The 19,057-nt window shown below is 40.3% G+C and overlaps 1 protein-coding gene across 1 annotated transcript in view; it reads left to right on the top strand.

The window, feature by feature from the left end:
* LOC126273270 (cytochrome P450 6k1-like) overlaps window positions 1-19,057 on the top strand; it is a 58,913-nt gene that overhangs the window by 17,958 nt on the left and 21,898 nt on the right. The window contains exon 4 of the mRNA XM_049976814.1: window positions 8,314-8,495. Within this exon, the coding sequence (XP_049832771.1) occupies window positions 8,314-8,495 (182 nt within the window). The remainder of the gene's footprint in view (window positions 1-8,313; window positions 8,496-19,057) is intronic.

The raw sequence follows: 19,057 nt of genomic DNA, 5'->3' as shown, positions 1-19,057 counted from the left end.
ACCGTACAGATGCGCACATTGTGTCTGTTCACTTCACCATTAAGAAAAAATGTTGCTTCATCACTGAAAACAAGTTTCGCACTGAACGCATCCTCTTCCATGAGCTGTTGCAACCGCGCCGAAAATTCAAAGCGTTTGACTTTGTCATCGGGTGCCAGGGGTTGTAGCAATTGTAAACGGTAAGGCATCTGCTTTAGCCTTTTCCGTAATATTTTCCAAACCGTCGGCTGTGGCACGTTTAGCTCCCTGCTTGCTTTATTCGTCGACTTCCGCGGACTTCGCGTGAAACTTGCCCGCACGCGTTCAACCGTTTCTTCGCTCACTGCACGCCGACCCGTTGATTTCCCCTTACAGAGGCATCCAGAAACTTTAAACTGCGCATACCATCGCCGAATGGAGTTAGCAGTTGGTGGATCGTTGTTGAGCTTCGTTCTGAAGTGTCGTTGCGCTGTTATGACTGACTGATGTGAGTGCATTTCAGGCACGACATACGCTTTCTCGGCTCCTGTCGCCATTTTGTCTCACTGCGCTCTCGAGCGCTCTGGCGGCAGAAACCTGAAGTGCGGCTTCAGCCGAACAAAACTTTATGAGTTTTTCTACGTATCTGTAGTGTATCGTGACCATATGTCAATGAATGGAGCTACAGTGAATTTATGAAATCGCTTCAATCATTTGTAATAGCCCTGTACATGCCCGATATGACGTCATCCCTTCTCACAACGGCAAATCAGTATTTTTCTTGGATATTGCTAATAGCGTATTGTGCAAGTGTAGAGTACGAGCACTGTCGTTGTCCCAACAGTTCAAATGGTTCAAATGGCTCTGAGCACTATGGGACTTAACATCTGTGGTCATCACTCCCCTAGAACTTAGAACTACTTAAACCTAACTAACCTAAGGACATCAAACACATCCATGCCTGAGGCAGGATTCGAACCTGCGACCGTAGCGGTCACGCGGTTCCAGACTGCAGCGCCTACAACCGCACGGCCACAGTGGCCGGCGTCACAACAGTGATGTGGCCAAGTGGTCTAGTGCAATTCGAGTTCATTTGGTGCTGTTAATAATTTTTTCTTTAAATTGTATTTTATTCCTCGCAATGTTACACTATTGAAGTTCTTTTCAGGTAACTATCAGCAGTAAATATTCGTGACACTTGCTTGCATTAGAACTGTTTATTAATTGCTACCACAGTCGGTCACTGGCCTTCATGTGTCACAAGATTCAATGTTAGAAAACGGAACTGACAGTAAAACATCACGAGCAAAAAGTTATAAATCACGAAATGCATAAACGTAACTCACGAAAAATTGATTACTGCAGGTGACATGTCAATCATGCCGTAACATACAGCTGTATTAACTGCCAATATCATTAGTGATACCATAGAAGAACAATACTTTTTACACATAAAAAACCTACTCCATGTACCCACAACAGGAAACTGGCCATATGTAAGCAGGGCATTTCACGACAAACCAAAACCCTTGCAGCCTTGAAGACAACACCCAAGAAGATGTACAGCCGATATATATCATGACATAGAAAGATAATTTTAAGAGCAAAGCAACCATGATTACAACAACTACAGTACTGTAATAAGTAAAAAAAATGTACAAAAACCATAAGCATTAGCTATCAAAAATATATACTTTTTTACTTTTTTGCATCTTTCCATGCTACTCTATTCTATGCTAGCTCCTTCATCCCCCTGTACCTACTGCAACCTACATCCTTCTGAATCGGCTTAGTGTATTCATCTCTTCGTCTCCCACTACGATTTTTACAATCCGCGCTGAACTCCAGTACTAAATTGGTGATCCCTCCATGTGTCAGAACATGTCCTACGAACCGATCCCTTCTTCTAGTCAAGTTGTGCCACAAACCTCTCTTCTCCCCAATTCTATTCAATACCTCCTGATTAGTTATGTGATCTACCCATCTAATCTTCAGCATTCTTCTGTAGCACCACATTTCGAAAGCTTCTATTCTCTTTTGTCTAATCTATTTATCGCCCACGTTTCACTTCTATACATGCCCACACTCCTTACAAATACTTTCAGTAACGACTTCCTGACACTTCAATCTATACTCGATGTTAACAAATTTCTCTTCTTCAGAAACGCTTTCCTTGCCATTGCTACATTTTATATCTTCTCTACTTCGACCATCATCAGTTATTTTCGTCCCCAAATAGCAAAACTCTTTTACTACTTTCAGTGTCTCATTTCCTAATCTAATTCCATCAGCAACACCCGATTTAATTCTACTACATTACATTATCCTTGTTTTGCTTTTGTTGATGTTCGTCTTATATACTCCTCTCAAGACACTGTCCATTCCGTTCAACTGCTCTTCCAAGTCATTTTCTGTCTCTGACAGAATTACAATGTCATCGGCGAACCTGAAGTTTTTTATTTCTTCTCCATGGCCTTTAATTCCTACTCCGGATTTTTCTTTTGTTTCCTTTACTGATTGCTCAATATACAGACTGAATAACATCGAGGAGAGGCTACAACTCTGTTTCACTCCCTTCCCAACCACTGCTTCCCTTCCATGCCCCTCGACTCTTATAACTGCCATCTGGTTTCTGTACAAATTGTAAATAGCCTTTGGCTCCCTGTATTTTACCCTTACCACCTTCCGAGCTTCAAAAGCTGTCTCTAAGCCTACAAATGCTAGAAGCGTAGATTTGCCTTTCCTTAATCTATTTTCTAAGGTAAGTCTTATGGTCAGTATTGCCTCACATGTTCCAGCATTTCTACGGAATCCAAACTGATCTTCCTTGAGGTTGGCTTCTACCAGTTTTTCCATTCGTCTATAAAGAATTCGTTTTAGTATTTTGCAACCATGGCTTATTAAACTGATAGTTCGGTAATTTCCTCATCTGTTAACATCTGCTTTCTTTGGGATTAGAATTTTTATATTCTTCTTGAAGTCTGAGGGTATTTTGCTTGTCTCATACACATTGCTAAGCAGATGATAGAGTTTTGTCAGGGCTGGCTCTCCCAAGGCTATCAGTAGTTCTAATAGAATGTTGTCTACTCTCAGGGCCATGTTTTGACCTAGGTTTTTCGGTGCTCTGTCAAACTCCTCACGCAGTATCATATCGTCATCTTCATCCACATCCTCTTCCATTTCATAATACTGTCCTCAAGAACATCGCCCTTTTATAGACCCTCTATATACTCTTTTCACCTTTCTTCTTTCCCTTCTTTGCATAGGACTGGGTTTCCATCTGAGCTCTTGATATTCATGCAAGTGGTTCTTCTTTCTCCAAAGGTCTCTTTAAGTTTCCTATAGGCAGTATCTATCTTACCGCTAGTGATATTTGCCTCTACATCCTGACATTTGTCCTCTAGCCATTCCTGCTTAGCCATTTTGCACTTCCTGTCGAACTCATTTTTGAGACGTTTGTATTCCGTTTTGATTGCTTCATTTACTGCTTTTTTGTGTTTTCTCATTTTATCAATTACATTCAATATCTCTTTTGTTACCCAAGAATTTCTATAAGCCCTTTTCTTTTTCCCTACTTGATCCTCTGCTGCCTTCAATAATTTATATCTCAAAGCCACCCATTCTTCTTCTATTGTATTTCGTTCCCCCATTCTTATCAATGGTTCCCTAATGCTCACCCTGAAACTCTCTAAAACCTCTGGCTCTGTCAGCTTATCCTGGTCCCATCTCCTTAAATTCCAATCTTTTTGCAGTTTGTTCAGTTTTAATCTACAGTTCATAACCAATGGATTGTGGTCAGAGTCCACATCTGCCCTGGAAATGTATTACAGTTTAAAACCTGGTTCCTAAATCTCTGTCTTACTATTACATAATCTATCTGACACCTTCCAGTATCTCCAAGGCTTCTTCCATGTATACAACCTTCTTTCATGATTCTTGAACCAAGTGTTAGCTATGATTAAGTGATGCTCTGTGCAAAATTCTACCAGGTGGTTTCCTCTTTCATTCGTTACCCCCATTCCATATTCACCTACTACGTTTCCTCCTCTTCCCTTTCCTACTATCGAATTTCAGTCACCCATGAGTATTAAATTTTCGTCTCCCTTTACCATCTGTAAAATTTCTTTTATCTCATCATACATTTCATCAATCTCTTCGTCATCTTCAGAGCTAGTTGGCATATAAACTTGTACTACTGTGGCAGGCATGGGCTTCGTATCTATCTTGGCCACAATAATGCGTTCACTCTGTTGTTTGTAGTAGCTTACCCGCATTCCTATTTTTTATTTACTATTAAACCCACTCCTGCATTACCTCTGTTTTGATTTTGTATTTATAACCCTGTAGTCTTGTTCCTCCTGCCACTGCATTTACTAATTCCCACTATATCTAAATTTAACCTATTCACTTCCCTTTCTAAATTTTCTAACCTACCTACTCGATTAAGGGATCTGACATTCCACGCTCCGATCCGTAGAATGCCAGTTTCCTTTGTCCTCATACGACGTCCTCTTGAGTAGTCCCCGCCAGGAGATCTGAATGGGGGACTATTTTTCCTCCGGAATATTTTACCCAAGAGGACGCCGTCATCATTTAATCATACAGTAAAGCTGCAAGTCCTCTGGAAAAACGACAGCTGTAGTTTCCTCTTGCTTTCAGCCGTTCCTAGTACCAGCACAGCGAGGCCAGATTAGTCAATCATCCTGACTGGTGCCCCTGCAACTATTAAAAAGCCCGCTGCCCCTCTTCAGGAACCATACCTTTGTCTGGCCTCTCAATAGATACCCTTCCATTGTGGTTACACCTATGGTATGGCTATCTGTATCACTGAGACACACAAGCCTCCCCACCAACGGCAAGGTCCATGGCTCATGGGGAGGGTGAGGGGCTATATGATAATAATGTCAATAAACTTAAGTATGCCAAAAATCTTTGAACCAAAATTAAAAGAGAGCCAAATCCTAGGTACAATGCAAAAATCAATGTATCACATGTCCCAACAGTCAGAGACACCGGAAAAGTAATTCTGATTCCCAGTATCTCACTGAGAAGTTAAATCAAACTGGAAACAGGAAAACCAGGGTTAAACAGTGCAAAGTACACATTGTTACCACTCAGTAACTTAATAAAGAATACTTGAGTGATGGTATGCAGAAGAATTGTCAGAAAACATTATTTCATGTCCCTTTGCGTGGTTAAAATATCACACATCTAACTTATAGTCAAACAGGAGTTACTTGGAGTACTTTTCCTCATAGTGCTCAATACACTACACCCAAATGTGTGAAATTAATATGGTACATCAGATAAATAACTTATAAGCTTGTAAAAGTTATTCCAAACCAAGAAAGGTTCAGAGTCATCAGGTTTAGGCAATTAAACTTTTATTTTGTGCGATGAAGGGTGTGACCAGTGAATGGATAACTTTGAAATATAAAATCAAAAATACAAAAACAGTTTTCAGCCATTACACATTTTTGACGTGCTTACATAACTATCCACAGCAGAGACTGAGATACTTCAGTTCCAATAAACCATACAGCCACACCAAAGCCGTAATACGACATCTCATATTTTAAAGGAGGGACATGAATGGGTAATGTAATATATGAACCATATGTTATGGTGTCAAAAATAACAATAAAATATCAAGAAATACAAGAAGGGTAGCTTACATACATGATACAGACATGATACCAGAGAAGATTAAATGAGTACAAAGCAATTCTGTAACAAGTATAGTACAATATCTCAAAAAAAAGGAGAGTGGTATACATAAATGATACCAACCAAGCTTACTGACATACACTATGTTTGTGAAGCTCAAATGGCATACAAACTGTACACCACCTGTTTAACAGCTATCACTCTTGCATTAATTTCACTGTTGAAGTTGTGGATAATGATTGTATTAACTTTCTTGATCTAAAGGTCCCTAAAAACGAAGGTAGACACCATTTTAATGTTTTTTTAGAAAACCTGTACAGATATAACTATATATAAAAGTTTTCCAATTCAACTATATATACACATGCAGTTTTTCATTCAGTGCTGAATAGAATAATTAGATTTCCTTTGTCAGGTGATAATATTGATGCTGAACGTAGTAAATTTTCTTAAATTTCATTTTGTTCCTCACAATGTTAAGTGATAAATTGTAAAATTTAAATATATTTAAATAGTTCAGTTTAGACACTTTTAATTAATATATTCAATTTAGTTAGAACTACTAACCTTGTATGTCAAAAGACTATAGGCCAACACATGTGTGGCACATTGGTTAAATTTTGCATGAGCCACCACTCTAAACATGTTGGAACTGTTTTACGATCAGAGAGTTTTTCGTGCAGGCATTTGTATGATGCCCTTGCAGAAACTGATAATTCGGAAAACCAGTTCGTACTCTTACCACACAATACCCAAAAATCGAATAATGTTGTACCTATATTCTGAAGTTTTGTAATTGTGCCATGAAGAAAAAAAATTAAAAAATAATAATCAGAAGCAAAAAAAGGAGTATTTTTCATTCTTATTCAAAAAGGTTCATTATAATTTCTAGTACCATACGATGAAATTGGGCAAAGTCTCATCGAGGAGCCGAAATTTGCGTCCTGACGCAATTGCTAGGGATACCCCAGATTAGGACATATATCCATTCCTCATACATATTTAGCAATTACAAAGCATTGTCGGATTTGCTTGTACAATATAATGTGAACGTTGATGGTTGCCGCTTTAAGTGCAGGATCGACGGTGCACTACAGCGCGTGCTAGGACCATGTGGTTAGGGGCGGCGATCGTTAACGAACGCGATTTCTTATACTGATTAATCTGAACGCCAACTTGTGATGTGTTTGGAGAATACAGGGAATTATGAGTTGAAAAGACCTAAGAAAACGGGTCCATCTTGGAGCTGTGAAATCATAAATGAGGAAAGAGACGCTACAAAAGTACTCATCCGTCACTTGCACATTTATTCTGCAAAATTCGGGAAACCTATCATCACCGCTAGGTCTAACAATACATTTTTCACCCATAAATGTACAGTTCCCCCTTTTCCCATTCCTCTATTACACACGAAGTGATGTGCTGAGCCGGCCGGTGTGGCCAAGCGGTTCTAGGCGCTTCAGTCTAAAACTGCGCAAATCACTACGGTCGCAGGTTCGAATCCTGCCTCGTGCATGGATGTGTGTGATGTTCTTAGGTTAGTTAGGTTTAAGTAGTTCTAAGTTCTAGGTGACTGATGACCTCAGATGTTGAGTCCCATAGTGCTCAGAGCCACTTGAACCATTTTTTTGAGATGCTGCGTGGCTATGACACTGAGATCGTATTAGGGAGGACCTGGGATATCATCTTCCAGCCACTCAGAATGTTTTTTGTCGGTACCCTAAATTATTTCAAGTGAATTAAAGAGATGATTCTATGAGAAAAAAAGCAGTTACTTCGCCTCTATTCCATCCGAGCTGGGTTAGTGTCACTTCTCTAATTATTGCCAGACCGTTGGACGGTAAACACTAAACTTCCAGGAAATCGCCTTCATTGGTACGTCGTCGTGACAAAGAAGAGAGCATTGCTTCGTAGCACAAAGAAAACCTACGTTGCAGTCCACTACCGCTGTCTAAATAAACTGACCTTACATTTTAAGGATAATAATGTCGCTTCGTCTAATTAGCCTAGTTACAGCAGAATAATAGAGTATGTAGGACGGCCACTATATTCTTAAAATCTACACTTAACTGATCTAGTATTAAACACCCTCAGCTCTAACAGAAATTAGGAATATGTTACACTATACTTCCTTTCTCCTATGCCTGGCAGTCACACCTTCACACTGAAGTTCGTTTAAGATATTTGTAACCAGGAAACAAGATTAAAATTAAAAGAGAATTTTCTTTTAATGAGGTGTGAAGAATGATCTTCTCTTCAGTACTGCTCTGTGTACATTTAGTATTCGTTCGTTTGCTTCTACAAGTCCTGTGTAGCATATTGATATTCATGACATGCTCTGCACATCATCTAAGTAATGACAAATGTAATGTGGTGGCTTAAAACCATTTTAATCCTTATCTGTCAAGATGGTCCAAGACTGAAACCGGTTGATATTTAGATTTAAAATGAAAACAGCTGATGGTCAAACATGCATTTTATACATTACTTTACGTCTGTTAATAATCAGCTTCAAAATATGTTTAAAAGAATTTTCCACTGAACAGTGTCTCGGACCGTGTAGTTTGACAACCATGTGCGTTACTTTACATTTCATATGCGTAGGCTTCACAAACGCTAAATGTTTGTCGAGACGTGATGCTACGGTGTGCAAGACTTTGAATGTTTATGCACTCCCATTTTTTCCAGGATTCGGAGCGGCATTGTACACGTGACGAGATACTTTCGGAATATGGTGAAGGAGACTATAGAGTTCCGGGAACAACACGGTGTAGTTCGCAACGACTTACTGCATCTAATGATGCAGCTCAAGAACAAGCGCTTCATTGACGAACAAAGTAAAACTGGCTCCCAGGAAATTGATAACTGGAGTATGTATGAACACAAAACCCAATGGAAATGTGTTCACACTAGTTGTCATTTCTTCACCAGCTATCTGCAAAGTGTCTGTATTCACACTCGTGCAAAGGTGTGACTGGCAGGCATAGGAAAAAGCAACATTAGTGTTCAACGTCCCGTCGACAACGAGGTCATTAGAGACGGAGCACAACCTCGGACTGAGGAAGGATGGGAAAGGAAATCCGGTGTTCCCTTTCAAGGGACCATCCCGGTATTCGCCATAAGCGATTCAGGAAAATCACGGAAAACCAAAATCAGAATGGTAAGACGGAGATTTGAATCGTCATCCTCTCGAGCACAGATGGTCTTGGATAAAAAAAATGGTTCAAATGGCTCTGAGCACTATGGGACTCAACTGCTGTGGTCATCAGTCCCCTAGAACTTAGAACTACTTAAAACTGACTAACCTAAGGACATCACACACATCCATGCCCGAGGCAGGATTCGAACCTGCGACCGTAGCAGTCTCACGGTTCCGGACTGCCCGCCTAGAGCCACGAGACCACCGCAGCCGGCGGTGTTGGATACATAAACATTTTGGAAAGTCTTGCTATTTTTCTTTAAGATTGTATTGGAACTTACTCACCCTTGACAATGATATGTAACTTAATACACACTGACGGAAAATATCGCAACACCAAGAAAAAAGTAATACAGAGTAACGAAATTTCGAGAATACGTTTGTCTAGGTGACACACTGTTGGGATTAACATCTCATCGCAGGTTAATATAAACGTGAGGTAAGCCTTTGCACATCTGAAATTCTGGTACATTAAAAACTGGTGTAACTGCCAAAATGTAGAACGCAGGCATGCCTAAGTGGAAGCATAGTGCCGCACGGTGCCCGATGTCAGTATGTAGAATTCCGTGCCTGTTGCAATTGGTCGGTCAATACAGGTTCGGTTATTGCTGTTTGTGGATGACGCAGGAATCCTCGTTCAATGAAGTTGCATACGTTCTCGATGGGAGACGGATCTGCTGATCGAGCAGGCCAAAGCAACACGACGACACTCTGAAGAGCATGTTGGGGTACAACGGTGGTATGTCGTGTCACATACTGACTATATAATTAATTTACGTTGTTACCCTTAAGGCCGTTTGAAGCCCTCAATGGCACTACAAGATAGGAAATCAGAGACACAATGCAGAGTGTAGGCAAAAGTTTAGGTTGTCGGAGCTAAATACGTAGTAACACTAGAGCCATGCAAACTGCAGACGCACTGGAGGTTTCACTCAGAGAACTAAATGGTAACTCAATGCACCGCCCAGACGCTGTTGTAAGGCGTCGCAGTACAAGATGGCCGCGAAAAGTCACGTTTTCACAGAGGCAGCAAGCTTGATACTTGTTCCTGAGAACTGCAACGTCAGTGGGGTTACGCAAGTTAGGGTGTTACTACAGCAGTCCCCACTCTCCAAAGGTCTGAGTTGCGGAACAACTCGTCAGATTGGCCGAAGATTGTCAAGTACCGGTGTGTTGGTAGATCGACTATAAGAAGGGAGAAATAGTGTGCAGCCACGTTTCTTCGATAAGCTCCGACATGTCTGCTTCTCTCACTTGAAGCGCTGCTGTCAAGTTTGTACTAAACATGAATCTAGTGTTCGCTAGTCCTCTTAGTTCTCACCCCATGATTTTTGACTCTGACTTTTGTGGTGCAACATCCTTTGCATTTCCTAATGTTTAGAACTAGCCTTCAGTGTAGTAGTCTTAATTCCATGCGGAGTCAGGAATTTTTTCTGCCTCATGATGACTGGGTGTTGTGTGATGTCCTTAGTTTAAGTTAGGTTTAAGTAGTTCTAAGTTCTAGGGGACTGATGACCACAGCAGTTGAGTCCCATAGTGCTCAGAACCATTTTGAACAATTTTTTGAATTTAATTCCATGACTCTCCTGTCGAGTCCCAAATCCGCTCCTCTCATAGATGACCTGAGACAGTGTTTGGCGCCGGTCCGAGTCATCAGCTTGCCTTCACTTGGAATCTGCCTTTCTGCATTTGCTCCTCACCTCTCGGAAATTGCAGACTGACTTCAAACCCGCAGTCTTCCCTCCATTCTGTGGTAGGATCCGACAGTGGGTCAGCGATATCCCGTTCGAAAACACACTTAGAATGCTGCAAAAAAATGGTTCAAATGGCTCTGAGCACTATCGGACTTAACTGCTGAGGTCATCAGTCCCCTAGAACTTAGAAGTACTTAAACCTAACTAACCTAAAGACATCACACACATCCATGCCCGAGGTAGGATTCGAACCTGCGACCGTTGCGATCGCGCGGTTCCAGACTGTAGCGCCTAGAACCGCTCGGCCACTACGGCCGCAGCTGCACATGAATGGTAGCGAAACAGGTCAATCACCAGGATGACAAACAAACTGGCAGTAATAGTGCGCGGAATCAGCACCAGAGAGCTCATCCTGAAACACAAAAGCGCACCCCAGAGCACAATCCCAGATGTAGATCCAGTGTGTCTAGGCCGTAGACAGATTGGTTTCAGGTGCTCGTCTGACCTCCTCCTAACCAACACACTGCCCTCATTGGCGCTGAGGCAGTACGAGCTTTCATCCGGAAACACAGTAGACCACCGTCCTGCTCTCAATGACCTCTCGCTTGACACGATGGTAGTCGCGAACTGTGGTGGTTTGGAGTCAGTAGAATGCACGTTACAGAATGTTTGGTTGGAAACTGTCCTTGAAGTAACCGATCTGTGACAGTTCATTGTGTCACTGTGGTGCCAACTGCTGCTCACATTGCTGCTGCAGATGCAGTACGATGCGCCACAGTCATACGCCGAACACGATGGTCTTCCCTCTCGATAGTGCCACGTGGCCGTCAGGGTCCAAGTCCCCTTGCCACCGCACCATCCTATGGCTATCGCTCCCACCAATCATGCACAGTGCCACGATACGTTGCTACTAAGTCTTTCTGCAGTATCGCCGAAGGAACATACAGCTTCTCGTAGCTCTATTCCCCGAGCTCATACAAACTCGGTGAGCTGTTGATAATGACGTCGTCGTTCTCTTAACGCACTCTTCACTGACATCGACTCACTAAGTCCAATCTCGAAGGTAACAAACGCTCGTGACCGTTACAGCGCGTATTTAAGGTCAACTTGATTTCCATCCCCGTAGTGGCGGCAGCAGCGCCACTTGACTGGCACAAAATGTCAATAGATGTCATGTTTCGGATGTAGAAAGACCCTGCCATCTTTCGTTTATCACGCAAAACTCTTTCTTGATATTTAAAATTTTTCCAGTCACTGTGTTTTAAGTATCTTGCTACACTACGAAGATGACGTGCTACAGATCCCAAATTTAACCGACAGGAAGAAGATGCTGTGATATGCAAATCATTAGCTATTCAGAGCATTCACACAAGGTTGGCTCCGGTGGCGACACCTGCAACGTGCTGACATGAGGAAAGTTTCCAATCCATTTCTCATACACAAACAGCAGTTGACCGGCGTTGCCTGGTGAAACGTTCTTATGATGTCTCGTGTAAGCAGGAGAAATGCGTACCACTACGTTTCCGACTTATATAAAGGTCGGGTTGTAACAAATCGCGATTGCGGTTTATCGTAACGCGACATTACTCCTCGCGTTGGTCGAGATCCAATAACTGTTGGCAGAATATGGAATATGTGGGTTCAGGAGGGTAATACGGAACGCCGTGCTGGATCCCAACGGCCTCTTATCACTAGCAGTCGAGGTAACAGGCAACTTTATCCGCATGGCTGTAACGGATCGTGCAGCCACGTCTCGAACCCTGAGTCAACAGATGGGGACGTTTGCAAGACAACAACCATCTGCACGAACAGTTCGACGACGTTTGCAGCAGCATGGACTAACAGCTCGCAGACCGTGGCTGTGGTTACCCTTGACGCTGCATCACAGACAGGAGCACCTGCGATGGTGTACTCAAAGACGAACCTGGGTGCACGAATGGCAAAACGTCATTTTTTCGGATGAATCCAGGTTCTGTTTACAGTATCGTGATGGTCGCATCCGTGTTTGGCGACATCGCGTTGAACGCACATTGGAAGCGCGTATTCGTCATCGCCATACTGGCGTATCACCCGGCGTGCCATTGGTTACACGTCTCGGTCATCTCTCGTTCGCATTGACGCCACTTTGAACAGTGGACGTTACATTTCAGATGCGTTACGACTGGTTGTAAGAGGTCCATAATTAAAGAATTTGTTGCTAGTGCACTCGAGCTGATGTAATTTCGATGTATTGCTCACGCGCTGCCTGCGATATGTAAGCTAGAAGAGAATCTGAGACCAAAGAGCAGTATTGACTGCAGTAAGAACTGTGTGTTAGTAGGAGTAAGTTGTTGCTAGCGAGCAGTCGTGTCTGGTGTATCGTGTTGGCTGGGCCGGTCGTGTGCAGCGATGGCGAAGCCTGAGCGTTGTAGGATAAGGTAAAAGCAGCCTCGCGCATATGTAGTATTGTTACATCAAGCCCCATGTAAATGTATTTTAAAAAAATCTGTTAATAATATTTTTCATAAAAAGTAACTTTTGACATTCATCTCAATTTAAAGAATACACTAATTTCTCTAATCCTTGGCCATCCCGATTATTGAAAAGAAAAATCAGTTCTTTCCTTTTATATAAGACAAATCTATCGGCCAGCATTGCACTTAGCTGCGCTCGGAAAATTTCTTATAGGAGCAGGTATATATGCGTTATCCGGCGACCTAATTAAGGTAAGATTTTTCAGTTTATTCAGAATGATGTATCAGGGCCATGACGCAGCATTGCTGACGTCCAAAATTTACCAGGTTAAATTGACTGTCAATTATTGAAAGGTTATAAGTGACACACATTTTTTATTGAGATTATACGTTACGCATTTTTCCTGTTGGTAGGTTATACTGAATGTAAACGACATAATTATATTTTTTTATTGTTGAGAGGTTTAGGAATTTTTCTGTTTTGAGGTTACACTAAATGAGAATATTATTCATATTATTTTATTTTGTAGGGAGGTTACACGGTGGCTCTACCCTTCATTCGATCCCTGCGAAATCCTACATTTCAATAGGATAATGCACGACCTCATGTTGCAGGTCCTTTACGGGCCTTTCTGGATACGGAAAATGTTCGACTGCTGCCCTGGCCAGCACATTCTCCATATCTCTCACCAATTGAAAACGTCTGGTCAATGGTGGCCGAGCAACTGACTCGTCACAATAAGCCAGTCAGTACTCTTGATGAGCTGTGGTATAGTGTTGAAACTGTATGGGCAGCTGTACCTGTACACGCCATCCAAGCTCTGACTCAATGCCCAGGCGTATCGAGGCCGTTATTACAGCCAGAGATGGTTGTTCGGGGTACTGGTTTCTCAGGCTCTATGCACCCAAACCGCGTGAGAATGTAATCACATGTCAAGTCTAGTATAATATATTTGTCCAATGAATATCCGTTTATCATCTACATTTCTTCCTGGTGTAGCAATTTTAATTGTCAGTAGTGTATTTTCGATGATGTTTTCAAAATATTGTTTCCGCATTTGCATTTACGTCAATTACATCTGTTGGATGGTTGTATCGAACATGTAACCGAATAACTGAATCATGTAAAACAGTCATTTTGCTACAAAAAGTTTTAACTGAGACTTAAACAGTTATAAAACTTTAAGCAAGTACAAATTATTCATCTTAGTACAAAGTTTCCACGTCGGGACGAAACTGAGTCAAGTACCCTAAAATTCAAAAAGTTATTCTGGGTAGAATACGCCTAAATCAAAATATTAATTTATCCTTACTGAAACGTTTACCATACGTGGAGCAAAGGCTATTCAGCTCTCTATGGGCAGAGTTCTCATGACGCAACCCTCACAAATATATCTTTGAATCTAGTCTTCTTCGAGGGCATCATTGATTGCTCAGTATTGTTTCCTGTCCATCACCGAATATTCTCGGAAAATACTTGTTATTTCCGTAAACAGTTCCAAGCCAGCTCTTTGCTTTCACTGAAAGCTTTAAATATATCAACTAATGTACTTCTTTGAAGTCATTATTTCCCTCTCGTCTTCCTGATCATCATTTCATTAAGTCTTCAAAGACGACTTTTATGTTATTTTCATTCCATTTACGTCGCACCTTCTCCATATTTACTTGTTAAAGAACAAAAAAATAGCCTTTTATGGTATCTGTTTTGTCCTGTACAACCAGAAATTCATTAGGTGCCAAGATGAAACGTTCATGTTTACAATTCAAAACATACCTGTAGAATGTTCTGAGTAACCAGTTGCACAGCTAAATTCATGGGAACTCAGTTGTTTCATCTGTGACAGTGAACATCTCTGACCTATACGTGAACGTATTATGTTGAGAGCTCATATCGCACCCGCAAGAGTCATCGTCGTCGTTATTGTTATTGCATTGTTAAGATAATAAGTTAGTGAGCCGGACCCATTGGTCGTCCGTTGCACTTCCTAGAACAATCTGAAGTACACTACCGTCCATTAAAATTGCTGCACCAAAGAAGAAATGCAGATTATAAACGGGTATTCATTGGTCCAATATATTGAAACGTCCCCTTTGAAAAATTTATACTCGACTGTGCTTAAACTGACACACAATATTTTTAGCGCAACGCAATCTGACCTTCAAAAACCCCTACAAAAGAATGGCCCTGACTAACATTAACCTATACGTTTCACAAGTCACTTACCTCACAAAAATCTTCGTTACTCAAGCTACTGCAATACAGCGAGCGCCACTACTGCCAGCTAAATAAAAGATTCAAACTACTGAAGGCACTAACTACTGATAGGCATAGTTAGCAAATGAAAGATTTTAATACAGAACAAACAATGTATTTACCTTAATAGTCATAATATATATATCAGTTCGTGACACCAATTCTTACAAATTTCAAAACTCCGCCATCTCTCTCCCCACGTCCACCACTGCTGGCGGCTTACCTCCAACTGCGCAATTCTACGCGCTGTTAGCATCCAGCTGCCCAACACTACAATGGCGAGTATTACAACAATGCCAACCAGCCACTGACTGCACACAGCACAGCCAGTGTTTTTTTATACAGAGCGCTTCGTGGCGTTACCAATAAGAAAACCTAAACAGCCTACTTACATAGCCACATGCTCCCCACAAAAAATTTTACAAATTGTTTTGGTCAGCGGCCAATAATAATTTGATAAAATTTTTCATAATTACAATAACAAAGATATCAAATGCACACACTTATTGATACAATGTTGGTCAAAAGCTAAAATTTTCTCACAGTCCATAAAGACAGTCCTGATCGTTCATCACAGTAAAATTCCAGTGTTTTTCTCAAAGTCTGAGCAATAAAAGAAATTCCACTTGGAAGTAGTGGATTTCTAAGCAATCTTGAAGAAGTAGTGTTGTCCTTCCAACGGACAGACAGTGCTGACTCTTGACATGCAGACAGGTAATGGGCCACAGCAGAGTCAGTCAACGTTGAAGACTAGGTAGGTCATCAAAAAGCAGACCCACTGTAGTCCTGGCAGAGATTACTATTGGTGGGCCACCAGAGGTGCAGATCCACTGCAGTCCTTGTAGAAATAATGGTATTTGTGGGCCATCGAAGGTGCAGACCCAATGTAGTCCTTGTAGAGTTGGCCAGCAGCCATCTGTTTGACTGTAAAGGCTCACAATCACCATTGAAGAGTCTTGCGGATAATATAGCAAGTCCATAACCCACCACTTGTGCATGCACAAAGTTTTTGGAATTGTCCTTAGAACCAGCAATACTGTTAATCAGTCCCTTGCTGAATTATTAACATATGTGCGAACACTATCATTCCCTACTTCTCACATATTGTCCATATACTATGACCAACAGAAATGTGTGCAGTGAAATGTAACTTACAAGTTACTTAATTTGATGAACAGGTATTAATTACAATTTTATAACATGAGAATACAATAACAAAGGTACAAAATATATCATTAAAGAACATAGCAATACAGATAACATTTGCAGTAGTACAAGCTTTACAAAAGAATCGAAATAGCAAATACATCAGTGTTACAAAAATTACGACTAAGTACATACATAAAAGATCAGAATAACTTCTGAAACATCAGCTTCACACATGAGCATTAGAACAAAACCGAATAAATAATGTGTAAACATCGTTACAAAGTAAATAACATGTTATTAATGCAAATTATATTTGAGGATAACAGTATTCCTCATTATAGTTCATGTAGCTGAGTATTAGAAAAATTCTGCAACGTAAGTCTTATCAGATAAACATATAAAGACAGGACGAACATAAATACGCAAGGGTACACAAACACATAGTGGGATAACACAAGGAAAGGATAGGGTTTGTTTTACTGCAGTATTTTGCAAACAAAACTTTCTTTACTTCTCGGAGATCTCCCTTCATTCTTCATTATTTCCAAAAAGTCATATCGAAGCCTGCTTTCTGTATTATGCTCACATCCTCTTTCAAAAATAGTTTTTCTCCACTATACACTACTTTTTTGGCCAAACCATTTTCTTATAGCTTCTCAATGCATTTCTTCCAATTCATCATAGTTATTTTCTTATATAGTCTACCCCCTCTTAAGCTAACTTAAAATCTACTGAGCTCAGATGCTAAACTAAGGGACGAGGCAATGCAGCAGCACAAAACAAATTAACACAAACAACAATGAAAAAAATGGAAGTTGTCAAAGCAAGCAGCAATATTAAAACTAATATAAGGTAATGCGCAGCAAACAAGAAAAATAAATCCGTAGTAAAACTGGCTTAACAGAGTAATACAAAGTCAAATTCAGTAACATAATGCCTGGCACACAGCAGCAGCAAATGCAATAGCTTATAACTAAACATAAAAAAGCTCAAGCAGAAAAAATAGTATACTAAAGACAACAATGCCGATAAGGGAAATGTATATACACATCTTAATGTCTATATAATTAAAGTGGTGCACCACGAAAACTTATTGTAAAAAAAATATTACCATGTACTTGAAAAGAAAATTCTGTGTGCAATTCCTGTGAAGGGAAATGTCTTTTTGAGCTCCTTCGTTTTTTTTAAGTACATCATAAAGTTATTATTTACTGGATCTGTAGGCATAAAATATTTATATTAGTACATCCATTAAATTTTATAGTAACCGATGCTGCAGTGCAGCTAGAAACTAGGTATTAAACAAAATAGGCAAAGCAAGGCGTGAAACGTCATTCACTAGCCATATGGCGTTTCATAATGCAGTAAACAATCTTTCAACTAGCAAGACAATAGACGTGAAATGTTTCTCGTCGTTTCATTAGGCATTTTAATAAATATCATCAATTAAGAGCTCCACAGTATAATCATATGTTTTCAAGTTTGAGCGTGTCGTATTTGCGATGCTTCCTACAAAGGAATGAATGTCAATAGCGAGGATAATGGCCTCTTTTTTTTTTACCTATGTCTCTGAAAGGGACACACTAATGGCTTTGTTTTGTCAGGTGGTTGTCGCGCAGCTGGGTGCCCACGACGCATTACGTGCAGGTGGTCACTTAACTGTCTTATCGAAATATTTACGACACCAGTTTCCGCTACAGTGGCAGTCTCATATAAATAAAATTCACAGGTCAAGAATTTGCGTTACAAATCTGTAGACATAAAATCATTTAAATATAATAGTGTCCAAAAAATTTTCGGTAGCATAGTGATACATTCACGCATATACACTCATTTCATAACTCTTAAAGTACGATTCTCGGTTTCCAACATCCTTTTTCACAAATCAGAGTCCCTAACCACTACTCATTATTTCATACCTTATTACACGTATATATATTCGTCGACACTTCTTCAATATTTCATCATAACAGATACGTAGCATAACCAAATAACTCATATAGCATCAGCTTATTGATCATAAACATACCGCAACAGCATAATACACATAGTCATCGTAATAATAACATCATAAACCTCAGTCAAATTCTCAAAATCGTCGTAGCATCCTCCAATAATTTCAAAACCTAAAAAAAAAATTCTCTGCTCATTTCAAAAGTGTCATCTACCTCAAACGTACTTTAAAAATCATGATCCCATACCAAATATATCATTCAAAGCTCTCATAGTATAACAATGGTTCCGAAAAAATATGAACAGTTCACAAAGTACAGAAAAATTCAATTTCGTAAGTGTGAAGTTATCCAACTGTGTAATTACGTAAACATCTGTCACTGATGTAGTAAAATGAATGTTTGTCTCTCCCAGTTAAATGATCAGATAGCTGTGTGATTCTGTGTTAGAGAAATATGGTACCAATGAGTAAAATTGTATAAGCAAATACCATATTAGCTAGGGCTCCTTGTGCTTGCCAAACACATGGTACACAAAGTAGGCGTGTACCCCCCTGAGGATAAATGTAATTATATCCTCAGATGTTACAGATTACAGCAATGGAATGAAATGTATCACAGAAAACCTTTGTATCATTGTATTTCAAATATCTTTAAAAATAAATGTTTTAAGTACAAAATTTGTCACTCAAATACGCGTACTATAGCGCTAAACTGTGCGTCGTGTTGTA

Source organism: Schistocerca gregaria, chromosome 5, assembly GCF_023897955.1.
Source record: "Schistocerca gregaria isolate iqSchGreg1 chromosome 5, iqSchGreg1.2, whole genome shotgun sequence".
NCBI classification, from domain to species: Eukaryota; Metazoa; Arthropoda; class Insecta; order Orthoptera; family Acrididae; genus Schistocerca; species Schistocerca gregaria.
Note: the sequence above shows the minus strand (reverse complement) of the source record. Positions and strands in the feature narration are given on the sequence as shown.